The 10,844-nt window shown below is 42.4% G+C and overlaps 1 protein-coding gene across 2 annotated transcripts; it reads right to left on the bottom strand.

The window, feature by feature from the left end:
* Positions 1–316: 316 nt before the first annotated feature.
* On the bottom strand, positions 317–9,900 carry egfl7 (EGF-like-domain, multiple 7). 2 transcript variants are annotated; one of them, XM_067483634.1, is made up of 9 exons: positions 9,726–9,900; positions 6,692–6,878; positions 6,041–6,163; positions 5,082–5,194; positions 4,392–4,487; positions 4,118–4,300; positions 2,255–2,331; positions 1,783–1,945; positions 317–817 (listed from the first exon to the last, which is right to left on the bottom strand). In XM_067483634.1, the coding sequence occupies exons 2-9, from the start codon at positions 6,787–6,789 to the stop codon at positions 798–800; spliced, it is 873 nt and encodes a 290-aa protein (XP_067339735.1). In that variant the 5' UTR covers positions 6,790–6,878; positions 9,726–9,900; the 3' UTR covers positions 317–797. The 2 variants fall into 2 exon arrangements, with proteins under 2 accessions (XP_067339735.1, XP_067339736.1); XM_067483635.1 differs by lacking the exon at positions 9,726–9,900 and adding an exon at positions 8,667–9,158.
* Between the last annotated feature and the right edge of the window lie 944 nt (positions 9,901–10,844).

Raw genomic sequence — 10,844 nt, forward strand, 5'->3', positions numbered from 1 at the left:
GATGTAAGATTTTTAAGTATCCCATTTTAGGGTATAATTAAACATTTCATATTGTGCTAACATTTCAGAGAATTCATGTAATTTTCTAAACAAGCCCTTAAAACAAGCAGACTGTTATTTCCATTCTGAAGCAGATATCACATAAGTAATTTTGAATACTTCACCCTCTGCTGTGGTACAATAGTTTGTGTGGTTCAACGGGAGACATCCTCTGTTCTTTTCTTATTTGAGAGTTTGTTCTTCCTTGTATCAGCAGTGTAGATGAGTATATGTATTTGCATTATACAGCAATCCTTTCATATTAGTGAGCACAATATTGTTTTTATTAAAACATTTTATTATAAAATGGTACAAAACTAGGTAGAAATGTCACTGCAGCACTGAGAAATACCTAAATGTAATCATAAGTTAAATATATAAATACAGACCTCAATCTCTGGCCCCGGGGCAGTTTAGGGCTCAGACCGAGGACACAGCTGCACAAGAAACACAGAAACAAAGTGGCCAGTTTGACCCTTGACCTTCAGCGGGTTGGTTTTTACGTTCTACAGGGATGATGTAATGGTGAAACTGCCTGTCGCGGTCTCTTACAAATTCACAATTTTGACAGTGATTCAGCAAGAAATGTAAATACACCTGTTGGGAGTTGTGAAAATCACACTTGATTAGTGCCGTGATTGCATCACAATAGGACTAAGGCTGCTGCTTTCTTACTGAGCTTTTTGGCAATCGCCAGCTGCCTCGGTGCTTGCAATCTTTGGCAAGTTTGCAACACAGTGATGGTTGATGTTCTGTGGTTAATTCTCTTGGCAAGAACCTAAAGAGAAGAGTGAAAATAGTTCAGTGTATTAACAATGTATTACCTACCGTACACAGCTTTTGAATTAATTGCATACTTGTTGTAAAATGGCTTGAAATAGGTTATGCTGAAACTACTTTTCATACCCACTTGAATACTGAAAGGAATTAAAGGTCATTGGCCTTGCAATTTGTTAGTCAGAGCTTCATGATCTCAAGTCTCAAATTGTAATAGCTGACCATTATTTAATAAAAACCAAATTCAATAGTGCTTACAATTTCATAAAAATATAAGTTAATAAAAGCTCAGGCCCAGGATTCTGCATGGGGAAATCTGATATGGAAATCTGACATAATGATTCAATTTTCACTTTTCTCATGGTGGGTCATAATAACTTTTAGTGATCCTCTGCAACCATGAAATTCACATTTGTAACCTTTAGTACATTTTTCAAAAACTACTAGTGTATGTAATGCTTTGAAATTTAATACCATGTCCTTTATCTCCAGAGATATTATAGACTGATTGGTTTCAGAGGCTGTGATTCCAATAACATTCATTTTACATATGAACTAAGATAAAGAGTATTAGAAACATATTTAATATAATAAAATTTAACATACCAGAACAGAACAGCGACCTTGCTGTAGCCCTATATTTCTTCAATATTTAATGTCTTTATATTAGATTTAGTTTAAGAGCAAATCATTCACTTTTAGTCCAAGATACTTTGTATCATTTAACTTATGTCATAGCCAATAATAGTATAAATGGCATTACATTTATCACATTGCTAGACTAAATTAATATAGACTTGACCTACATGGTCCCTGCTCTTTTTTAATTAAGTTCAAACCTTCAATTCTTGCTTTTCTACGATACAAAGTATAACTTTAGTTCAACTAAACACAGGTCCTCCCTACTTCAAATGCTATGCTCTCAGCTATGAGCAATAAAAGCAATAAAAGCGTGTGGTCACTCACACGTGCCGAGGCGCTCCTCCAGAAAGCCAATCTGCTCGCTGAGGGAATCGATGCGGTCTAGTTGCTGGAAGGAGTGAGACAGTAAGGTGGTTTTCTCTGACATGCCCTCATCCAGTGACAGAGGGAAGAGGGTGCTAAAGGGGGCCAACACAAGTTGCAACTTCTGTAATGAGTGAGGAAGAGGACGGGAAATCAGGGAAAAGTAAAAACCGCTTCAGGAAACAACTGTTACTTACATCGTAAACACAACTGATTATAGTTATACAATTATTCTTCATTGACTATGTTTTTTTTCACTAGCCACAAGCAGGAATCTAATAAAAGCCATAGTATATTTAAAGAGCAGGTCTGGTTTAGGCAATAAATAGCAACTTGGATTTTATGTCATTTCATCATACAAGAGCCAGACATGTTCCTGCTGAGTGAAGCAGGGTGGTATCAGAGTAGGTGGCTTTTATGTGTTCGTGTCTACCTTTTCAAGGAGATCTACTCTGTCCCTCAGGCTCTGTACCTCTTCTGTCACGTTCTCCACCGGGCTGAGCCTTCCACCTGAAGACACCACACAAATGCAGGCATATGCATCAGAGTACGGCAAGTTCAGCTTTCAAATTTGTGGAAACCAAGTGTAGAGGGGTGGCGAGAAGGGTTAGGGCTAGGTTTTTATTTAACCGTCCTTCCCAGAGCTTAAGTTTATATCTCAGAAGAGTGCTTTGAGCATCCTGCCCTCATCAATCCCTCTCCTAGAATGATTCATGGCCACTGTAATGTACAAAACCACAGGGTTGCAGAGAAGTCTGGGGAATTTAGGGCAGAGGGGAGAATTATGAATATGGGAACGTCTGAAAAAGCTCATAACCGGGCTAAGAGAGGGGTCACCAGAAATAGATGATCACTCATGAATCCGTCGCATCGATTATGGAGAAGTCTCTGCCTGCCTCCAACGGGGGGGGGGGAATGTCCCTGCAATAAGCGGAATCCAGATCTGCTCTCTGGCCGTGCTTGGGCAGAGACTGAGAACGACTCAATCTCTCCCAGATGGGGTCCATTACTGAGACAAGAATGAGTTGAGAAACAGGCTAAGGAGGAGGGAGGAGGAAAATGGGGGAGAAGGGGGTGGGGAGCTGGCGATGACCCCCAGCAGACAGGGTTGGTGAAGCTGGAATGAGAACACAAAAGTGTTGGCCAAGAGCAGAGTGAATAAGGGGGATGTAAGAAAAAAAAAAAAAAAGAGGAAGATGAAGAGACATAAATGTAGGCCAACACTCCTCCACAGCAGCTTGGCCAATTTAGAGCGAGAGTCAGATTTTTTTTTTTAAACCGGTGTTTGTGATCTCCATCAACATCCCACTGACGTGCGCATGTGAACGGGTAATGGATCGCAGCCTTACGTCTGCTGGCTTTGCATTTTTTGCATCTGAGAGCTGAGCTGTGAAACACAAATAACCCTCCGTCGCTTTCCTGAAGTAGAAAGATCTATCACATTTGGATTTTTTCGGAATTATTCATTCTTCCTGTGTTTTTCAGTCTTTCTGATGACTCAGCAACACTCCCAAGACTCTCATCAATCCATATCGTGTAGAGTCACAGGGGTGAACGGTATCAGCTGAGGAGTTTCTTCCTTTCTTCCTATCAGAAATGCTAATAAATAGGAGGAAGTTCGGAGCCGATTCTGAGATTCTTTTTGTGACTCTCACATTAAATTGGAAATGTTTATTTCTTTCTCACTACATGAAACAATAACCCCTTTACATTTACATCATGGTGACTTTCAAAAATCCCCAAAGGTGGAAAGACTGGGGAATGAGGGAAAGGTCTTTAAGGTTTCATGTTGCTCGAATTCCCAAAGGAGCAATAATGCTGACACAGAACAAGAATTACAAGGAATATTCTGGGTTCAACTAACATTTATATAGACACGGAGGGGAGTTGGAGGACTTTGTTGCTAAGGAACAGGATGCACGCACAAGCTAAAATGGACTTTTCCATGGTAAGAGACAGCATTTTAAGGGAACCGATGGAATGTGCCGGACAAAAATATGTTGTTATCACAGGGGCTCTATTAGAGTCAGATGTTGGCTGTCCCAAGTCACTGTCCAACTGGTCCCAGTCTGACTTCACGGGGCCAGACCGCAAGACATCCATTTGGAGTTGGCACCAGTCGCAGTGCATTATTACTCACGGTACGAGTTGAGAGCGGCATAGCGCGTACCAAAAGTAATAATGGACCGCGAAGCTGGCTATGTTCTTTTCTTCTGTGCGCCAGACACCTTGCTGCTGCAAGACACACAATTATGCTATGGGAATGCACGTGCACACATTTGTGTCGCTCATTTACCCGTATTAGCGTGACCACCCATTGTTGTCTGAGAGGGAGGGGGAGGTGAAGGAGCGGGAAGGCTTTGACAGGAGCGTCCGTCTCTGGTGAGCGTGAAGCCGTTTCTACACGCACATCGGTAGCTGCCTGCTGTGTTCACGCACTCATGGTCACACGGCGGCTGCTTGCTGCACTCATCCACGTCTAACAGACAAGAAAGACAGTTTTGTCTTTGACTATGCACACAGAAATCATGAGAGGTTGTGCAAGTAAATGTGTGTTTGTGTGTGTCTACCTGTTTGGCACTGGTGCCCCGTCCAGCCCGGCGGACAGGCACACTGGTTGGGTCTTAAACAGGTACCTCCATTCAAACAGCTTTGTCCACATACAGCTGTAAGAGACATTTAAAAGAAGCAGTTGGACATTTTGATGGATGCACTTAATTTGCCTTCTTTGAAAGAGTTAAATGAGAACATCAGCACCAATCATATAACGCCAGGAGGCATTATATGATGGGGGGCTCTAGCTCAGTTGGTAAGGCAGCCGCAGGGTCAGGTGGGTCAGGTGAGCACCTTGCCTGTGTGAGTGTGTGTCTGAATGGATGAATGAGAACCAACATTTTAACATTGTCTTTTTTAGCCTTGAAAAAAGCTATATCAGCAAATTGCTCTTGCTTTTATGATAAGCTAAGTGACTGGCTGCAGCTTCATCTTTAATGCACAGGCATGACAGCGGTATTAATTTAATATTACTTTAACACTCAACAACCTTCTCCACTTACAGGCACAGTAAATACAACAATCACATGTCCCTGTTACCCATAAGTAGATTACTGAATGTACCTACAGGGCAAAATCATCAAAATGAGACTACAATATGATAAAAAAACAAAACAAAACATGTCTCCGCATAGGAGCTACTTAGAAAAAGTGGGGCCTTTTTCACTGTTTGTGCTCATGTTCTCACAATCCGTCTATGAGGTTACCTTGATTGCAGTTGTAAGAGTGAAATCTCCGCCAGCCCGGGCAGCACTCTGGGTAGAAATGTGAGGAAGAAGCCAGTTTGCTCACCTGTCGATACGCCACTGCGTACACAGTTCTGAGGAGAGAAAACACAGCAGTTAGAGTTGTTGGTTTTCATAATGCTGTCATTGCACTCCTGTGTGTGTGTGTGTGTGTGTGTGTGTGTGTGTGTGTGTGTGTGTGTGTGTGTGTGTGTGTGCGCGTGTGTGGTTGAGCCAGTCGAGTGCTTTTAATATTCTGTCAGGCTGAGAAATCAATGACAAAAGAACCAGAATTATACAATAAAATGAAAGGGACAAAAATCTATTTTCTGAAAACAAAAGTATCAGATAATCATATAAAAGGATTTGAGGCCTGTATTTGTCTGATGCCTGCCCCTGTAATGAGCCAAAGAATGAGAAAAATTCAAAAGTGAACCTGACTTTGTGGTGCGGGAAGGGTTAAGAGAAGATTAAAACAGAGGGAATGTTAAGGGGGGACTGAAAAGCATCGGAGCTGGAAAGGCATCGAGGGTGCATAAGTATGAAGGCAAACGCCGTCCAAAATAAACATGACCGCGGTCTCAGCGGGCAGGCAGTTCATTTCCCGTACTTAGACAAAGTAGTTGATATTTAGATTCCTCACAAATATGTGCCACCATGACCCAGTTCTGTGCAAAACGCGTATTTGTGTGTGTGTGTGGGAGAGAATCTAAATCTATTTAGGGCTCCTCTGCAAACCGTACCATTTCTACACATATCGGGCATTGAATTAACATTGTCAGCATGTCTTCATCGACACTGTTATGACCCCCGTCCTCGTCCCATGTACAGTCAATGTGTGACTTTGAAGTTGAAATAGCGCTTAACCAATAACAGCTGTTATTACTTGTGTGTGTTCAGTGTGTGTCATTGCGTGCTGGTAGGCTAAGAGAGTGCTTTACTTGTATGTGCTGCAGATGCGATGCCCCTGACACATGGTGATGTAGGGCTTGTGCACCGGCTGGATGTAGGACTCTGTAGCCATGGCAACACTGTGACGGAGGTCTCGGCCACACACCCTCCTCCTACAGAAAGAACACATGAGACTGAACATTAAAAGTGACTCAAATTGCAGACATTTGGCTTCAAATAGCATGAGATGCTGAACTTCCTTTTAACTGTATCATACTGTAAGTAAGTTTCCAGTTTAGGCCTGAGCTTGCACCTTAAATCTTCCAGATTAGACCCTTAATGTTTCTGTCAAATGTTGCAGTGCAGCCTAATTGCTCCTGAGTGACCCGTGACTCCTGGATGTGTCACAGTTGAGAGCTGATCTTTGACTTTTCCACAGTTTATTTTGTTCTCGGTGCAAGTCAACTGATAATTACAAGTTGACCCTGCTCCCACGTTTGTGTGCATCTAACAGTGTGGGACACAGGGGCCGAGCTCTGAGAGAGTGTTTAAATGTCATTTGACCAGTTTGTATACATTCACAATGGGTGGGAATGCCAAATCCTGCAAAGAAGTTGCTAAAACAAACAAGTTTTACTGACAGCTGAAGCGAAGAGTCAGGCCATAAATAAACACAGGAAGAGCATTAAGTGGGCTGTTACCCGTGGTGAGCGATGAACTGGGGAGTGCTCATCACATGAAGGATGAAGAGAGATGAGGAAAGAAGCAGCATTTGGAACATTGTCTTCCCATTTCCCATGTTCCTTTGCTCGGTCTCTCACACTCTTCTCTTCTCTCAACGTCTCCTCACGCTAGGGCCTTTTCCTCCAGGAGGACAACTCTTGCTACCTGTAAAGAAAGGAAATGTAAGTTAATTGAAGCAAAATTCAGCACACATTTTTTTTTCACACGCCCACTTCAGCTAAGAAATGGGGTGATCAAGGGGATGAATACCACAGAGTTTTGACAGAAACATGAATGGAATACAGCTCATTCCTCTGCAGCCACAGGTCAAAACACATTTCCTTTGAAGAGATGGACCACTGCAGGGATGGACTCTGGCTCTGTAGCCAGCACTGTCAGCGTCAGCTGTGTGTTGTCTGTGAGAGTGGACTGAAGCAGACATCCCTTCTCAAACACATTTGTGCACATGACCTATGGGTGGAAATCTTGGACCACAAACCATCTATAAAACCTCTGTCATTCCCCATTAGTGGCTGACAAGGGCAGTTTAGCTAAGAGAGTGAGAAACAATGGACTTCTCATGGAAATGATACAGGCAGACATCCTTAAAATCACACTGAGAGACTGCAAAGTTGTCACATTTACGTGCCAGGAATGAAAGTGAGCAACACAGTCTGGATCCATTGAGAGGACAAAAATAAACATGAACGCTTTTAATCTATGGTTGTTCCTCAGCCACAGGAAGAAGCAGTGGACTCCGACAGTAGATAACTGGCACTAGGCAAACACCTGAAAACTGGTAGGAACATTACAGTGGATCGGTTTTATTTATTATTGGTTTGATGCTAAAGTAAATTTAGCATCTATGTAATGCACAAACATGTATAGTGTGTGGACGGCTGTATGTTTAAGCCATAACGCTGAAGTCTCTCCTACGTGCAGCTGGTGGGGCAAACATACAAAGAACTTCCCTTTCACTAAAATGTTAACTCATCCCATCACACCATAAGAGAGCGATACTGAATTATCATGTAGTCTAACAGATTAAAAGAAGGACCAAGCCTCCCCGTTGTAAGGAAGGATGGTCGTGATGCAGCAGTTCCAGAGTTCAGTCACCTTGGATCTGCTCTGATGAGAATCCCACAGACACATTTTAACAGAGCAAACTCTGAGGAAAAGCTCTGGCAGGCAGGTGCGATTGCCGAACCTCGGTTGACAAGCTTGCATGTCTGTCTGATGCCCACATAATCTTATTGGCAACAAGAACAGTGCTGTTGGCAAAGCATTTCTATTTGTTGACTGCGGTATAGCCGCGTGCCTACAAATAATTCTGATGTATTGGATAAGGTTATGACGCCATGGAAGGCTAATACAATATCAGAAACTCATTTTCCTTTGAGGTGGATAAAGTACGACATACATTTCTACATAAGCCAACAAACTAGCCATACACTCACTTATGGAAGCAATCTTCCATTTGTTTTTCTATATACAAGTTATTTTGATTCATATACATTTCATACAAGAATGCATGTAACCCAGAGGAACATCTGAGATCATAGGACATGTGTGGTCTGTAATTTGGACATCACTTTCTGGCCTACTGACACAAACCTAAACAGACCAATTTCTTTCATCCGCCATGAGAGGGCGCGCTGCACATGTCTAAAGATTACAGATGACATCTTTCACCCAACACACCATTTCTGTAATGCTCTCTCTCTCACACACACACACTCATACACACACTCACACTCACACACACACATTCAACGAATGACTTCAATAATAAAGAAACAGATCACTTTCCTACACAGAACAACAAGTAAGGGCGCTGGGCGCGGACGCACAAGCCAAACTCCGGGGCGCTGGCATGGATACAAATGTAATTCCAAACCGTGCAATGAAATGTAATCTTGACTAAGGTTAAACTCCACAAAACACGGCTCTAACCTGCAAGACGTGGAGGAACAGCCGCGGCTTGAGCAAAGATAGTCCCGGTATATTCCGCTGGTGGAGCCTAAAGTCCAGGGATAAAAACTCCGCTACTAGTCAGGTTTGTCCTGGCGCTCAGACTGTCAGAGAGCATGGGGGGGTGATGGTAGGACCTCCTCCCACTCCTGCATCTGGGTGTCCCGCAGCTCAGACTGCCTGCACCGGGGGGACCCGTGTGTGACGTCACGGCGCAGCCTATTTAGGGTTCAGTTTTTCATTCATGACAGGCTGTGATCATTTGGGCTACTGAACTTTTACATATCACTTTCGAACATGTTTCCTGTTTAGGTCGGGGGGAACACAATCTGAGGCTGCAGCAACGAGTTAGTCAAGTCAAGGTTGTTATCAATTTACTCAGGGTTCAGGCGCCTCACGCAGGATATAAACTTTAGTAATCGCATTAATGGGGCCAGTGTGGCATTATGAGCTCCATCAACAGGCAAAAATAATTTCACTGTGCGTCAAAGAATTCTTCAATCAACATTCAAACTGAAGGAGAACCGTCTCTTTTCCTTAAATAAATAAAGGTTTAGTAGAATTCAAATAAATAATTAGACATATTGTAAATGCGAATATTAATTAGAAATCAATTCCTCGGAAAAAAAAATAAGTAAGTATGTAAAGCCCATCTTTATATTGTGCTTTTGTCTTCAAGACTACATGGACTATATTCCCATGTAGAAGTTATTACTGTCTATCTACTATTATCAAGCTACACATGTTGAAAATCGAAATTAAATGATATTTTGCAATGATTTATGGGGAAAAAACAAAATCCAGGTTTACAGGTAAAGGAACGCGTTTCAGTGTTCTTTGGGTTTTATAGCACAAATTGCAAACGACGATTCCTCCATTTTCTTAAACTCTCAATAAAATAGAATCAAGAAATCAAGTAAATCAATAAAGTTTATTCTGTCCTGGGCTGATTTAAATTTAAACGTAAAACAAAATTGCAAACACACACACATGCAGATGTAAAGGACGAAGACGAAGCTTAAAAACGTGTCAGACTCTCACCCTCTCAGTATGGGAACATCAGGTGCGTGTGCGCACGCACGTCCGGAGGCGGCCATGGGCACGAGCCGCCGGCCCAGAGGCTTACAGACCTCTTCCATGGTGCCTGTTTTTCTTTTAAAACTCGGTTTGCTAAATTGAAATAATTATAAAAAAAAACCTCGCCGTGAGTTCGAGGTGCTGCCTGCGAAGCGACTGGCGACAAATGAAATGTCTTTGGGCGTTTTTCACTTGCTTTTTATGCTGCGCTTCCTGTGGAACGCAGGAATTGGACGGACAATCCCAAACCGGAATTCCTGTGAGTGTTTGCCGCTGATAAAACCCGTAGCCTGCACAAACACCCCCCATCCTGCTCAAACCGCTTGGCGAGTCTGATTTTTTTTTTTAATTTATTTTTTTTTTGAAGCGTTTTCTTTCCCCATTGTGGTGCAGAGATCTTGAAGGGGGCGACGAGGGGCCTTATCGAGCCTTCTCACCCCATGGTCATCTGCTGCGTTTGCAGTCTAGAGGGAAACGCAGGAATCACCAAACTGGAAGGTTATTTGCATTTAATGAACATTAGTTTAATATAACACTGATGGCTGGTATATGAATTGCTTTAGCTGATGGCTAATGACAGGCCGTGCAGGCCAATGTTTGCAGCGGTTCAGGTCACTGTCAGATCCAATCTGCTAAATTGCAGCTCGTTAAGGCCAAACAGTTGCATGATAAGGAAGAAGTTTCCTTTCCCCCCCTTCCTCCTTCTCCTTGTGTTGTAGTTCAGTGAAGATCCTGGGGAGGATTGGTAAATCTGGCACACAACTCTAAAAAAATAAATACATAAAAGTGTTCACCTAATACGCAGTGACTTGTAAAAGTCTTAGCTTGTGATTTTATCTGTTTCCTAAAAGAACTCTCCCAAAGCATGCTAATGTAGTTTTTGGCAGTTATACATTTTGTTTTTAATTATTCAATTTTAAGTGTGAGAGCATAGTTTTACAGTGAGGTCCATTTAGTAGTGTTTCTGGAGCTGGATGACAGCTGCTAAATGAACCTTGTAGTGACACTGTTTTCACAAGTGCTGTTTCCAAGGTTATAAGTGAACAACGCGCAACAAATAGAAAGTTATTTCCCTCGCTGACA

Source organism: Channa argus, chromosome 18 (genome assembly GCF_033026475.1).
Source record: "Channa argus isolate prfri chromosome 18, Channa argus male v1.0, whole genome shotgun sequence".
Classification (NCBI taxonomy): domain Eukaryota; kingdom Metazoa; phylum Chordata; class Actinopteri; order Anabantiformes; family Channidae; genus Channa; species Channa argus.

Excerpts from the sequence above, each read along its gene's own strand:
- egfl7 (XM_067483634.1), bottom strand. The coding sequence starts at position 6,789 with ATGGGAAATGGGAAGACAATGTTCCAAATGCTGCTTCTTTCCTCATCT. Across the intron at positions 6,164-6,691 it reads CAGTTCATCGCTCACCACGG|GAGGAGGGTGTGTGGCCGAG; the intron begins GTAACAGCCCAC and ends TTCTTTCTGTAG. Across the intron at positions 5,195-6,040 it reads CGCATCTGCAGCACATACAA|AACTGTGTACGCAGTGGCGT; the intron begins GTAAAGCACTCT and ends TTCTCTCCTCAG.